This window comes from Beta vulgaris, chromosome 4 (genome assembly GCF_026745355.1).
Source record: "Beta vulgaris subsp. vulgaris cultivar EL10 chromosome 4, EL10.2, whole genome shotgun sequence".
In the NCBI taxonomy this organism is placed as follows: domain Eukaryota; kingdom Viridiplantae; phylum Streptophyta; class Magnoliopsida; order Caryophyllales; family Amaranthaceae; genus Beta; species Beta vulgaris.
Genome location: NC_079205.1, coordinates 10362343 through 10378096, shown reverse-complemented (window position 1 = coordinate 10378096; position 15754 = coordinate 10362343). Strand labels below are relative to the sequence as shown.

The 15754-nt window shown below is 35.5% G+C and overlaps 1 protein-coding gene across 2 annotated transcripts; it reads right to left on the bottom strand.

Moving 5' to 3' along the window:
- Window positions 1–169: 169 nt before the first annotated feature.
- On the bottom strand, window positions 170–13934 carry LOC104907737 (putative nuclear RNA export factor SDE5). Of its 2 annotated transcripts, XM_010696711.4 has the most exons (13): window positions 13737–13932; window positions 12840–12949; window positions 11123–11877; window positions 9155–9180; window positions 7515–7592; window positions 4008–4066; window positions 3549–3796; window positions 2658–2746; window positions 2283–2339; window positions 1256–1323; window positions 1065–1159; window positions 906–976; window positions 170–440 (listed from the first exon to the last, which is right to left on the bottom strand). In XM_010696711.4, exons 3-13 carry the CDS (start codon window positions 11865–11867, stop codon window positions 324–326), a joined length of 1653 nt encoding a protein of 550 aa, XP_010695013.2. In that variant the 5' UTR covers window positions 11868–11877; window positions 12840–12949; window positions 13737–13932; the 3' UTR covers window positions 170–323. The 2 variants fall into 2 exon arrangements, with proteins under 2 accessions (XP_010695013.2, XP_057250145.1); XM_057394162.1 differs by lacking the exon at window positions 170–440 and having other exon boundaries at window positions 924–1073; window positions 13737–13934.
- Between the last annotated feature and the right edge of the window lie 1820 nt (window positions 13935–15754).

Sequence of the window (15754 nt, the reverse complement as noted above, 5' to 3'; positions counted from 1 at the left end):
GTGAACGAGTGTAAATCACATTCTACAGGAAGTGAGGCAACAACTTGTGCCTAAAAGTGGGGCCGGAAGAGTCCATGAGTTCTCGGAAGGCTTGATCTGGTCACACAGGTTATATGTCTGTGGCACCATATTTCGGAGTCAAAACAGAAACACATCGAACACAAGAAAAGATTTGCAATGCATCTGGTCTGCAGGTGCCCGTATATAAAGCCATTCCAACATAGTCATCAACATTACATACTCCCAATAAAGAAAGAGCTTAAGATCATTAAACTGTAAGTTTTAGAGTTTAAATAAAGCAAAACACATGAGAGCTAAAATCCCTACTCCTTGGTGAAGCTCAAGCTCTTAGGATTGATTTCATCGAGTTGCATCACTATTGTCTTTCCATTCTCCGCTTCAGTCCACCCAATAGATTCCCTTTCTAGAAGTTTCAAAACCTGCATTCACAAGAAACAACTAGAATCATATAACTGTCGTGTAACAGATAGATCAATGAACAAATACGTAAGACCGATAATCTTAGACATCATACAAATTAGATCTGTCTTGCCTACTCGCTTAGGCTGCCATTCTGTAGGCATTTAGGCTGCCACATATCAAAGATTAGCTATTCTTTACCACAGGCCAGTTTTCACAGAGCCATGTGAGTTGCGACAATCTCGATTTTTCTTGCGCAAAAGAGGACAGCAAACTAATTTGTGCCCTAAGGTCTGGCTCTTAGTTTGCTGGCCCCTAGCAAGAAAACTTCGTTGGGAACTTGGCTATCAACAAAAGTAAATGAATAAACAAATGAAGTAGCGATTTGTAATAGAACAATTGCAGTCACTTGCACAACTAACTTTCCCGGATTGATATACTTCAATGATCTTTATGCATTAGAAGCACATTGAGAGAAATCATACCAATCGTTTAAGACAAACTTTCTTGTTCTCTCCACTATCATCCCCAACAGTGATCTTAAGATAGCGAATAGCTGGAACAATGCAAACCCATAATGTGAACATACACAGTTACTTCCAATAGACTGGGCCAACAGGCAGCAAGTAGCAACTGCAACTTACTTGAGATGCCTGCAAGATTAGAGAGATGAAGCTTCAGAAGTTTAATGGCTTCTCTTGGTTCAAGAGTACTAATATCAAGCAACATTTCCTCGTCTCTACAACACAAAATTAAGCTTGTTAGACCCCAGAAAATGGAGTGACATTCATGAAGTGATGAAACAGCAGTGACCAATCCGAATTCCGAGCTAAACCTTCTTTCCAAAAGCTTCTGTCCAGACTTTTCATCAGCTTCTCGTGCTTTCCTGTTAAAGAATTGACCCTGAACCAGGCCCACAAAATAGATTAAATATTATATTATGCAGTAAAGACACCATGATACAAGATCAGCATATACTGATTCTACAGGATTGCTGCTGGGTACAATATATGCTGTAAAAAAAATCGAACATCCACCACTAGCCTGAATTAATTATATCATTACCATATATCAGAAAAGTGCTGTAATAATAATGTCGAAGTTGCCAAAAAAAATCAATATTATATATTGGAAGACAGAACTATAAAAAAGATACATGTTATGAAGATAAATGAACTCAGATAAATAAATAAAGGCCACAAGCACGATCAATTTGCCGAAGCAACTTTAGTAAAATTAGAAATTGATTTGGCTTGAAAGACAATACAATCTGATTCACATAGTGATAAACACTAAACAATTTACATGAGCTGTAGAATACTACTTAAAGCATAGGGAAGCCTCGTAGTAGAGATACTAAAGGAATGCTTATGTGCGAGTAGTGTATAAAGGGGTTTTGAGAATCTTACAGAGGATGAAGATCAGATTAGATAGTGGTAGGAGGGAATATATCTTGATTATGCAAGAGAGGGGGGATGGAAGGGGGGAAATGGGGAACCATTACCCTCCTTCAAGGGTAGTACACTTCCCTAAGAGAGATGGTGGTTAACTATTACCCTGATAAGGAAAGTGTAATTTCTCCATTCTTCTCTCATATCTAATGCCTGGTGAAGGTGGTGCAGCACCTGGCCCAAACATGCCTGGTCTCCCGGGTCCCTCTGAGCCAACAGCCCTTCTACCTTATTGCATCTACCACCATCTCCATCGACCTTCATTCTCTTTATTTTTTCTTCTCCCCCCCCCCCTAATACATTCCCTTCAATCCAAGCATATGCCGTAAGCAAGAAATTTAGGCCATAACAATTGAAAGCCACCCAAAGTGATCTAAAACCACAAATTAGACACCAGAGCAAGGACAATACCTTTTCCATAAGCTTATAAGCTCGGACTTGATCTCCCTCATTAAATGCATCAGTAGCCTGTCAGGAAAGAAGATTAGTTAGAAAATGTTATACTTCACATCATCTGATACACATTCTCTCCACACACCCCCCCCCCCCCCCCCCCCCAAAAAAACTAAAAGGAAGGGATAACTCACCTCTCAAAGGAAAAAAAAGGGGCAAGAATATGTAGTAAAAAAAAAAATAGTGCATAATAATATAACTGAAAAATAACAATTATAAAAGAAGAGTAAAACAGAGCACATGGCACCTCCTAGAAAATTACAACTGAAAGCAAACAAAAACATGTAGGAAGACAAAGTAAAAGAGCTGCAAGTACTGGTTTCATTTACTCACAGCTTTGTAGTACTCTTTCATAGTTGACCAATGCTCCTTTACAGCTTGGCGGAGTACTGGGAAGCTATTCTCATCTTCTTTGTCTTCAACTAGAGTATTAGGTAGTGGACACAAAAATTAGTGATGGCGAGAAATGTGCAAAATCGACTTTAAATTGAAAGGTGACTTTCGGAAACTTTTGTAGAGGTTCTCATCAATTAAGGAAAAGAATGAGAATGAAAGCACACACAACTAATACCAAACAAAGAGCCCTATTGCTACCTCAAGTTTGATGAACGAGTTCTATTTACATCTTATATGAAACGAGCACCCGCCTGGCCTTATGCTCGCTCGACCAAAGGTGTTTACCAAAGGGATTTTGCACTGGCAATTCAGCCCCATGTTCAGCCTCTTTCTCTTGAATAAGTAGAGCCCCAGGACAACCTTTAACCTCATACTATTACAAAATCAGCTCTAGAAATCTTCGTGTCAAAACAAGTACGCACAGAAGAGCAAATGTGATACCACAATAAGAACCATTGCAGCTCCCCTTGCTTTTGAAAAGCATACTTCCTCCGCGTTTGGCACAAATATTAAGGAGAGAAAATTAGGAGCGTGAATTTACAGAACAACCCTTGTGATTTTGGTAAAACTAGAGAGAGAAAGTTGTTTAATTGTTTTGGACCATGCCATGTACCAAGGGTAGTCATGTAAATTGAAGGACCAAAAGTTTCCAAATAAGATAATGGTACAATTAATTCAAGTAATATGGTTCAACTAGAAGTCTAGAAGCAGACGGAGGAAGTATATAAAAAGTGTCATCAACTAAAAACATAACATAAGGGCAATTTGTAGTCTTCTCTTAGGTTATAGAGCAAGTTACCAAGTTCGTATATACAGGCAGTGGCTTACCTTCACTTCGACCTGCTAATGGTTTCACAGCGACAAATGATTGCTCAATCTCAGTCTCTTTTGAAACTTCAACAGCAGTTCTCCCATACGTTCTTGGCCCCCTGGGTCTGGCACTGATTTTTTTAGGTAACTCCTCCACTCTTTCAGGAGCAGCAAATAGTGCTCCCAGAATTTCCTGCTGCAGATCATATTTACCATTGTTTTTCTTGCGTGATTCTTTTCCCTTTTGCTTCGCCAATCTATTATTACTGTATAAGCAAGAAAACCAAAAAAATTAGCCATCGCCACTCACGATATAAGAATATAAAGACCCACCCACCTACCCCAAAAGAAAAAAAAAGGGAACACATCGATACACGAAATAGGGGGAGAGAGAGGTAGAGAAGGGGAGGGTGAAGCAACAGGCAGTATAGAGGTAAGATAATGTTGATGAACAAAGAATGCAGAAACATGGTGAACCTTAGTGAAGAACCTGACTGTGACTTCTCAGAAAATGAGCCAATCTTCAGATACATCTCCTGAGATTGTTAAAGAGAATCTAGATGAGAATAGACATACACGATAATATCAATATTCCAGGATAATTCTCTATACGTCAAACTATATATCTAGAATAATTGTTTTTTTTTTTATATATAACATGATAGAATAGACAGGTAGATTATGATAAAAGCTCATGATGGACATTTATAATTCACAATTATGGGGAGCAAAAAAAAGTTTTTAAGTAACATATTAATGAAACCAGGTTACTGTTCAACTGCGCATGTAATGCACATCTTTAACTAAGCTCACTGAGTAACAGCATATCCACGTTTCAAGTAGTTTTTCTTTTCACTACTCTTAGACACCATATAAGATAAGAAAAGTCCTAATCAATAAAAGAATTTTATGATTCCAAAAGTCAAATGTTATTTCTTCTTAATCATATATCTGCATACAATGAGACCCCTATATTAAAAGTTCAGTAATTATAATTAAATAAATTACTTTTTAGCGTACTCCACAAAGGCACAAAATAAAAACTTTTGTATAGGTTATGAGTTCGATAGTAAATGTTAAATCCATCATTGACAAATCATCACTTAAATCCTAAATTGTGAAAAGTATGTTAGTCATTTAGCTCAAGTATAAAAGTTGCATGCAAAATACATTGTGACAAATACAGTTATGATCTTTCTAATGTAGAAACAATTGCAAAATGGTTACGGATCACAGGAAAACACGTGGACTATTGCTTCCTCAATCTACACATTGCCAACTGTTTAATCTGTGATTTCAGATAAAGAGTCAAAGAGAAAGATATTCTACATCATAAAACAGAAACCTATGGAGCAGCAAAGTAATGGAAAATAAACATGCAAAAGAATTTTGAAAAGAAGAGATATATAATTCAGAAAATAGATATGCTCATAAAGCTAACAGATACTCCCTCCATCCCATAATATAGAGCTTGTTTCTCTTTCTTGAGGTCAAACTTTTAAATCTTTGACTAAATATTTTCATTAATATATACAAAAAAATATACTCATGTGGGATCTAGGTTTGCTTCAATGTATACTTTCATAATATCAATTTTTTATATTTTTATCAAGCACAAAATTGGAGATATCAAAGGTCAGAGGTACGTCTTGGAGACCGTGCAAAAAGGAAACAAGCACTATATTATGGGATGGAGGGAGTAGTTTAAAGACATTCTAACTCAAAGTACTCTATATAACGGAAGATATGTCCTTTTACCATTACTCATAAAACAGTAAACATTAATCCTAGTTTTTTCAGTTTCTTCCAACATAGAGATCTTTGGAAAATGGAAACAGGGAAAGATCAAAAATTCACAACCACTAGAACCGATAATAAAGTAAAAGAAACTGTATAAAAAATATTGGAGAAATCACAAATGTGTAAACCTCCACTTTCGTTACGAAGATCAGTATCAAGCCGTTTCCATTATTTACAAGAACTTATCATGAAATGGTTAAGCTTAAAAAAATTAATTTTAAAACGCCTTCCTTGTCAAAAGTTAAATTAGTGACAGAAACTACAAAAAAGGGAATGTGTTAATTTTTGATTTTTCAGCGGATAGCTTGAATATAACAAAACCAACACCATTGGCTATTTTGAGTTACATAAAAACAGATGATAGATTGCTATCATGTGTTCGAATTTTTTTCAGTGGTCGTAAAGAGGCAAATGCGCCAAAGGTGTTAGCCTTAGCTATGCTTGACTTGTGGTTATGAACCTTTAGGTACCAAAAGGCCACGTTGAGAAAAAAAAAAAAAGGTTACCATGATGGACAAAGAGGAGAATAAAGAGCAATAATTGGGCTGAGGAAGATGAAGGGAGTGAGATTGCCAATCCTCAAAGATTCAGACAATGACTAGAGCTATGGCCATGAACAATGGCAATGGTCATTTTCTTCATTGGTGGCATAAAGAGAATGTAGACTAGATAATGGGTCATAGCCTGATAGAATTAACATTATGATTGTTTCCACCTTCCATTACTAGTATGTATTATAATAACAAGATTAATGATATCATTTTTAAAAAAAATTGAACCAAAAAAGAGAAAATCTTTATATATTAGAAATATGTTGAGGATATACTAAACTAATTAACACAGAGTTTTGAAGAGAAACCTTTTATAACTTAACCGTCATGCTGCAGTCCTATATTCAACGACTTCTAAAGACATAAAAATAGATGAGACCACAACTACCATGATCATCATAAGTACATCTGCTAATCTACTCTTGTCTGAACAAGTGCCAGTTATTTCAAAATCAATTTGCATTGTCAATTTCACATCTCAAATGTGATTGCTTCAGCAAAAGGCTTTTGTGCATAAATTGTGAAGATTGTTTTTAGATGAGGAAGATTTCCATTATTAAGAGAAATAGCAAGCACTATAGCAGAGACAAGGCCTCTCTTTCAGTAATCAATAGGAAATGACAGCAGGCCAATCACAGTTTACATAATTAAAGGGTAACCCCAGAATCTCCCTATAATGACACGGAAAGAAAAGGAAATTGTCCCACAAATACTGACAAGTAGCACCAAAGGATAACTACATAGACTACGATGTCCCACAAATACTGCAAAAGGTGGACTGGACCTATTCTCCAAGTTCACATTATTCCTTTTAAGGTACAGGAACCTCCAAAATAGCAAAGCAGGCTGATATCCAAAAAAAATTCCTTCTTTTGTATTTATCCCAAGCCCTGCATAAAGGGAACAAAAGTGCAAACTAATAGAAAAGAAAATGAAGCCTACTAGACTTTAGAGACAAAAAAAGCCTATTACAGAGGTATCCCCACCAACGTATACAAAAAAAGAAGATTCCCTGCCTCACCACTTAGTCAGAAGCACACAGTTCGGAGGAAATAAATTTATTAGTGAATCAGCAGATCAGCATTGCTGTTGATACTCCCAAAACATATCCACACAAAGGCTCCACTTCCTTTTAAATCTTACATGTAATATATTTGAAGCCAAACCACATCCATCATGGCATTAAATTTAACGAGAATTGCATGTTTACTCTCAACTCTTTGCACTTCTAATAATGCAGGGATTCTTCAATAACGTTGCTTGGATAGAACCGATACATAAACAGAACATAAAGCTTCAAGTGTATAGCCAGTGCCAACTTGCCAAGTAGACCAAAGTATCAGCAGAATACTGTCTTTACACAACTATAATCCTCAATCACGTATTGTCAATAAATATCTTGATGTAAAGTAAAACTTTCTCAGAAGAATTACCGGCAATGTGCAGCACAATTTTGATGTATATGTAAATCATGCAAATAGTAACTTGTAATACACAACAACGAACGAGAGAATAATTTATAGCTACAGTTACAGGAGACAAATGTTATACTGGCTATATGCAAAAAAGAAACAGCATAAAAGTTTTATTAAAAGAGCAGTATGGCATTCTTTCTTAGGAGGCCAAAGCTTACTTTTTCAGCAGATTTGCTTACAACATCATCACTCTTCTCAAGGTTTGAAGCTGACAGGTCAACAAGTGTCTCCATACTCTATTTTGCAAACAAGAAACAGAAAGCATTAGATGACCAATCTTACATTACAAGATTAGTAAATGACTCCCTGTTTTAAGATGTCGAAGTATTGATTAAAAAAGAATTAGAATAATTATTATCTTCCACCATTGACCTCCCAAATATGGTGTGTGATACACCCCTAAAACAGAAGGAAATTAGGCAGAGCGAGTACGGGCAAAAAAGAGGAACTTGGGACATGATTACCTATTCGGATTCCCCATATGTTTGGACTTCAGATCACAAAATAAGAGTACACAAAAACGTGCCAAATAAGAAATTAGGTTTACCGGAGTATCAAAATGTCACAAACACAATTTCTTAAACGCAATAATTCAACGTAATAATAGAATTTCATTTGGTTTGCTAGGGAAAGAATTTTGTTAAAAGTTCTTGGTTGTCCACAAATATGGAGGAAAAAGTTTTGCGGGTCCTCTTTCTCATTTGATGCTTCAGATGCCATCCTAGGATTATTTTGGTCCAAAATGTAGCTTGTAGACAACTAACTATCTCTTTGCGCATATATAGGGACTTGGGGAGTAAACAATGATCAAAATTCATGTCAAGAAGAAAGAACATTGTACAACAACTCTTTTCAAGTCCCCCCCCTCCTTCCGGAAAAAAACAACAAAAGAAAGGATGCACGGTTGTAGTCTACAAATGCCAAGTGTGTCAAACATTAATTTTTCTAGCTGCCTGTACATATCCAGATATAAATTGCAAGAGAAAAGATATGAACAAAAGTTCAAGATTCATTAATGAAATATATTTACACAAGATCATACACACTCAAAAGAAAGCAAGGACAGCATAATAAGTGCATCTGATGCATGCAAAATATGCTCTCAAACTGAGAATAAAAGGGAGAAGCAAAAAGAGAGTAGCAACATTCTCTCTTCTATATTTCTAAAAAGTTAAAAAAATCAAAATGGAGGAAGAGAGAGAGGAGGCAGGAGACAGAAAGAAACAATATAGAAGACCTACCTAAATAGATATGTTCAAAAAAAATTATGAACTCCTTATTGATCATTCAGTCTTTGGCTAAGCTTGTACCAAAACTGTCTAATATTCCTTAAGTTCAATAGAGGAAACCTACTAAATAGATATTTATCAGTTTAACATAAACAAATTACTATATAACTATTCAATTAGAAGACTCATTACAGATTACAGATTTCTTAAAAACAATACCCTCAGTTCATGTGGCAAACAAAAGATAGCGTAAACGAGAGAGGAGTATAGTCAATGAGAATGACAGGATTTTCTGCCAAGAGAACAATTTTCAAGTGATGACATATTAATGATGTATATGAGAAATAGCTTTGAATACTAGTCTTGATGTTTGAAGCTGTGAATGATATAATCAGTACAACCATTCACAATGTTAAAACAGTCTTGATTGCAACAAATCTCACAGCTTTGCACAAAGATGGGAAACTATAAGGACTTACAGCAATTATATGCATGTTAGAAAGACGATAGATACACCAAAGATAAAGTTTGAACCTATATCTTCCACCTATTAATAAATGTAAGCTCACCTTCTCCAGATCATATCCACAGAGGCCTGCAAATTCAGCATGCTCCACACATTATACACAAATCAAGATCCGAAAGCAACTCGATATATAAGTAAATCTCTGAGAGGGGAGTAAGTGCAAATTTACAACATTATTTAAAAATTGGAAACCAGAATCACATCAGTAGAAAATTCAACAGAGAAAATAAAAAAGAGCAGAAGAAGAAAATGATCATCACATCAGCCTCTAATACTTAACTTCAATCCTATATAAAAAAAAAAAGAGTACTTCGAATGGTGATTAAACGATGTTACAATGTGGGAACAGACTGGAAGGGAGAGTAAAGGTCCACTTTCCCTTGTTCGAATATACAATGCGTGATTGGAAGGGAGAGGAATTGGAACGATCTGTATTCCTTCCAACATAAAAACAAATCCTCATAATATTGGACACATTTTGGGCAGGTTCTGCTCAAGCTTATTTTCAAAAAAAATTAGGGAAGATTGTAAAAGTTATGGAAAGCTAAGAAACATAAGTATAAGAATTGAAAATCGAAAAAAAAAGTTCATAAAAGTTGAGAAAAATTCTAAAAAAAATCAAGAAAAGTTCAAAATTCAAACATTTCAGAAAAATTTAGCAAATTTCGAAAAAAATCTAAAAAGTTTAGGGGGGAAAAAAATGACCCTTTACACATTTCAACCACACTCCTTTCCCTTTTCTACCTTCCTTTCCCTTTCTCTTCCCTCTATGATTGCAAATCAAACATATTGTTCAACACCAACCGAACTATAAACATAAATCCAAGCAAATTGTGACAGACTGGATCCAGAATGCTAGCAATAACAATTTATCTCGTACGCAATTCAAGTTTCCACAATAGCATTTTTCCTTCAACAGATGTGTAAATGTACTCAATCAAGGAGTCAAATGTAAAGAACATCATAGTATTGCTTTGAGTTAGTACAAATGTAGAATAGTAAACAAGATAAGTGAAATTGAATTGAAGGAGATCCGATTGACCTTTAATGCACAAAATTGCCCATAGATATGCAAAAATTATCCAAAAAGAAAAAAAGCAATGCTCAAGAAACACTAGAGAGGGTCAATCTCAAACACATACTTATCAGACTTGATCACCAGTACCCCAAAGCAAAGAAGCCCCTTCTTCCCCCTCACCCCACCCCCTGGAAAAAAGAGGTCGAGAGAGAGAAGGACTTACTATCTTGAATAATCCTAGTAACTTAGGACGATGTCCCTGTGTCCTATGTTTTGATTATTTTGGCTGTGGTGAATCAGACCCTTGGAACAGTTGACACGCGGCCCGAATCTAGGTTTCCTTGGTTATTTGTAAATGTAGTACTGCTACATTTCAGATTCCAGATTTGCATCTTCTATTTGACATAGGGTCTTCGCTGCTCCATTTATCTTTTGGGTTTTTTGGCATATCATCAAGAATTGCAATAAGAAACTTATGGTTATAAAACCTAAAATCCAAAAAATTGGTAATGTTAATTTTGGCTTATTGGATGATGACTAAAGTTGGCTTAGAATGTTTTCTCGATTGTTTTGGAGTGGAGTTGGATCTTTCAGTATCTTCTAGGATTGTTACTAGCTCAATTGCTTGTAGTGTCATGTGGAAACGGTTGTGATAGCCAAATGCGAAGTCAAGAGTAACATAGATATAGAAGCACAAAAATGGTAGTACTTCTATGGAAGTATAAATGAAATCTTAACTCACTAAGTGGGTCAGCTATAATTAAGTTTTTGCCATCAAAATAGCTAATCGTGCTGCCTTGTGTAGAAATCAATCAATTACCTATAGCCTACCACTAATACAATAGATGATTCAAGAAAATGAACATCTCAGCTATGTAAGGCAGATATGCATTAAAATACAAAATAATGAAGCTCGGATATTCCAAAGGACAATGGATCAGTTTGGGAAAGGAAAAAACAAGCTTGTAAATTAAAACTAAATATGTAACTCACCAAGAACTTCATGTATCATTTTCATGTCAAGTTGAAACCCATCTCCTAGCATTTGAAAAAGAAAATCTTCAATGTCTGCATGCATGTTATCATCTTTCCCAGTATTAGAATGTGAGGCAGCTAATGATTTGTTCGGGTGCATATCAAATGAATGAATTTTTGAAGACGCATTTGTTGACTTCAAATATTGTCCTCCAGAAATGCCAGAAATATCGTTGTTTACTGAAAGACCTGTAACACTTTCTTCGGCAATATATTGATATTTTGAGGTACCATCAGAAATAAGATTAGATGATGATGTAGAAGCTGCATCCATGCCATGCATGTTATCATCTTTCCAAGTATTAGAATGTGAGGCAGCTAATGATTTGTTCGAGTGCATATCAAATGAATGAATTTTTGAAGACGCATTTGTTGACTTCAAATGTTGTCCTCCAGAAATGCCAGAAATAGCGTTGTTTACTGAAAGACCTGTAACACTTTCTTCGGCAATATATTGATATTTTGAGGTACCATCAGAAATAAGATTAGATGATGATGTAGAAGCTGCATCCATGCCATCTTTGGATTCATAGGACACTGCAGTAGTTCCCTGTAGTTCATAAAGAATGACACCTGCCAATTCCACATTACGACTTGCTTGGGAGTAAGCGGATGATATAGTTTCAAGTGAAAATGAAGAACCAAAAGCTTCAAGCAGCAGCTCCATATCCATAGATGAATTGCAAGAGCTGAGCGCCTCCATGAATAAGGATCTGTGACAAAATGAACAAATAAAAAACGCAATACAGTGAAGGACCTCGTAAGCTACTCTGGAGCCAAAAGCAAGGTCATCCGATGGAGAACAGACAATGCAGCCATTACAAGGGGGGGGGGAAATAATTCCTACTGGATACTGTAAGAGCTTCATTATCTAACATCTCATTGAAACAAAGGGGACTGAGGCCTTTCAATTGTGACAGAACATAACATGCTTACAGACACCTGCTAGCAGGTCTACCTACCACCTATTCCCCTTTCTTGCATGAAGTTGTAGGAGAAACTCTCTTTTGCATGGCATGACAAGCATCAAGATTTGAGAACAAAGTCAAAGCGCCTCCTCTCAAAAAAAAATTGCAAGGGAAATTACCCTGACATAGGTACAAGAGTATGATAAAAAAAATAGAGACTAATAGTTGATTAAAAGTTTCCTCTTTCTTTACAAAAATATATGCAATGGAATGATGCGTGTTCCTTGTTACTATCTTACTGTATTTGTATCACTTTCCCTTCCTATCTCACTATAATCAGACCAAACTACACCAAATGTTCGCATCAAATGATTAAGGCAACTATGCAATTTGAAAGAGATGTAAAGAGCATTTTAAGAGGTGGAAATGCAAGCAAGCATGTTTCCCAATTGTCATAAATCATAAGTCACAAGAGCCATCAAGATACAATAAGATTCTCAAGATATCTACATAAACCCACATTTCAAAATATCAAAAAAAAAAAAACCCACATTGTCAAAGGCAACCTTTTGCTCAGTATTGTTGTTTTTTGTGGACCATAACTAGAATACATTAACTACACATCCTTGTCAAAAAAAAAAACTACACATCAGAGCATATAGCAAAGCAAGTTAATTTACCCTATGCATTGCACATATCAATTACCCCGCTTCATTATTGCACAGAGATAAGAAATTAAGAATGTCAGAAAAAGTAAAATACTATACCTTATGAGGTCAGAATTATGATGGAAAGCTCATGAAATTGAAAACTCAGCAGATACAGCAATCCTAGAACCACTAAGTTAATCAACAATGTCAATCAACATGTGCCCTTCCTGGAACATAAACAAACAACACCAACTTCAAGATATCATTTTAACAGGACATACAATAGAAACCTCAAAGATAAGAAGCAAAAGTTTCCTAATCATTCATTCCCACATAACTTCACATCATTAACCATCATCACTTCATTGAAGTGTTAAAAACTCAGAAATTATCGAGTACTCCCTCCGTCCCATATTACTTTTTGCACTTCTCACTTTCATCCATCCCACATTACTATATTCGATGACTGGGACGGAGAGAGTACCATACATGAGAGTAAGATTTCTAGGTTCTAACTATACATTCCAATCAAGCTATGAAAAAAAAATTCAATGACAAACTATACTATCAAGCAAAGGTAGCAAGAGTAGAAAAAAGTAACATGCAATGTTATACATTGACCAAATTGAGGATTAAAACCCCAAAAATTAAGGGGAAAAAAAGTTTCTTTATTCGGTACTAAACAAATTACACTCCCAAATTAATAAAATAGATTAAGCACAAGAGTAAACCAAATTAAAAAAAACCCAACTTCAAGATAAATTTTTAACATAATTGATGAACTACTTAATATCAAAAAAAGCAATTTCTGCTACATTTGAGTGATTAAACTTTAAAGAAGAAGAAAACGAAGATGAAAGAAAGTGAATGAAGACAAAAATGAAAAAGATTCTGAAACGATTACTAACAATAACTGAAACTATCATTCAAGAATAGAGAAAAAAAAATGATGAAAAGAAGAGCAATGCAAGTGAATATAAATACAAGAAAAAGAGGAAAAAGAAGTGCCCTTACAAGAAGATTATGAAGTAAGTTATCAATGGAGAAAGTGAATGAGTTAGAGAGTGAGAAGATTGAGAGAAAGTGGAAGAGAGAGAAAATGTTGGTACGGAGGGAATTCGGAAGCGTCACTTGTGTGAGTAGTGACTAGTGGAAATGCTACTACTTTTGGCGCTGCTTCTCTTTGGACTGCCCAAAATTCACTGTAAGAAGTAAGAAGGTTAGTCCGTTTGTATATCTTTTTGTTGGATTTTTTTCTTAGCTTCTCTCTTACTCTCTTTTAAACATTTTCTCACTATAGACTCGACTTCATAGTCAAATTATGTAGTAAAAAAAATGGTGTCATTAAAAATCTGAAACTATTACGAAAAAATGGTGTTTATGAATGAGTCTATTAATTTGTTTGGTCGGTATAATAAAGTCTTTGTAAATTTCAAGTTTTAAGTGATGGGTGTATTGAATTGATCGATGTGGTTGAGAGCTTTTACACTAAAATAGTCATGACAAATGCAATTATCAAAGCGCAACATTCTGGAGAGTGTTGTGTGCGATGGTGGAATTTTGGACATTGGTTAGTGCTCGACGGACTCATGGAGTTTTCTTATAGAGTTCCCTGACAAGTGGGGAAGAAAAGGAAGAGTGCAACATTAGGATAAGGTTAGCCTCGAGATAGGTAGGGGTTTGTAGGTGGATCGACATGAAGTAGGCTGAGTGATGAGGGTGAAGTATGGTGTGCAAGTGGTTTTTGGATGTGGCAAGTATGCACAAGACTAACATGGTGGACTTATAACAAGTACTTTTTTCAGGACAATATTATAGAGTACACATTATCATGGGTATACAAGAAAAATAATAAAGATACCTAAATGTCACAAATCACAACTTAGAAACTTGACATGAATAAAAATTATTTACCTAATACTAGTATATGACTAATTAATCTAGTTAGAAAATGTACATAATGCTAAATCTGATAAATATTTACACAATAACATCATTAGCTATAAACTAAAGACGTAATGCGATATATAAATAGAGTATTGCAATTCTGAAAGAATTGAGAAAGCGTAACCTAGATTTTAGTCTAGAGAAGGGGGGAGGGGAAGCAACATTTGTAAAAGTCTTTAACCGGTAGAGTCCAAACCTAGTAAAAGTTGGTACTCATATCTTTTCTAGTTGATGTCATGAAAGATGTAACATGATATTAACATAAGTACCAATTGAAATGGTATTGTTAATTTAGTATCATTTGTTTTTGTGCCACAAGTGTCCTAGAGTATTACAGTCCAATTTTAACTACAACATATAAAACCCATGACTTGGGAGAGAGAGTATCCAAGGAATGATAAACGTATTACCTTTCTCCTAAATACCCTTTTGGTTCATGAAGCCTAACAAGTAACAACTCTAAATAAGTTGCAAACACGGAATTCTCTAGTCACACAATAAGCATGATCACATAATATATATAGTGACAAATAGAATACAAAAGGCTATTAAACCAACATACTAAAAGAGAACACAAAATAACAAAACAGGTCCAGCAACAATGACTAGAAAACCTATGCACCTCCTTTACTTATGCCTCTTTCTCATACTCTCACTATGCATACACATTTCATTAGCTCATCGAGCATCGTTGACTTCCCTTATCCATCATAATGATCCAAATCAAGATGGATGCTGTTCAATCGACGGTAATTGTGGTCCTTGCAATGGCGGAAATGGCAATTGCTGTCAGGCGGGGGACTTCTGCTACACTTGTGCTACAACATCTCCCCCTGCATATATCTTGGATTCCATGGAAGGGAATGTTGCTCAAAATAGTGAACCAATAGCTCCAGAATGGATACTCAAGCGTCAAGGACATGTTAATAAGCCTAATCCCATTGACAACTGAATCATTAGAACGGTGTGACTCAGTAATGCAGTAATTATAATGCATGTGTCAGCTAGAAAGACACATTGTATGCTCTAGTATTTATCTAAAATAAAAGAAGCAGGCTAACCAAAAAAGCTGTTGATTCATGAAA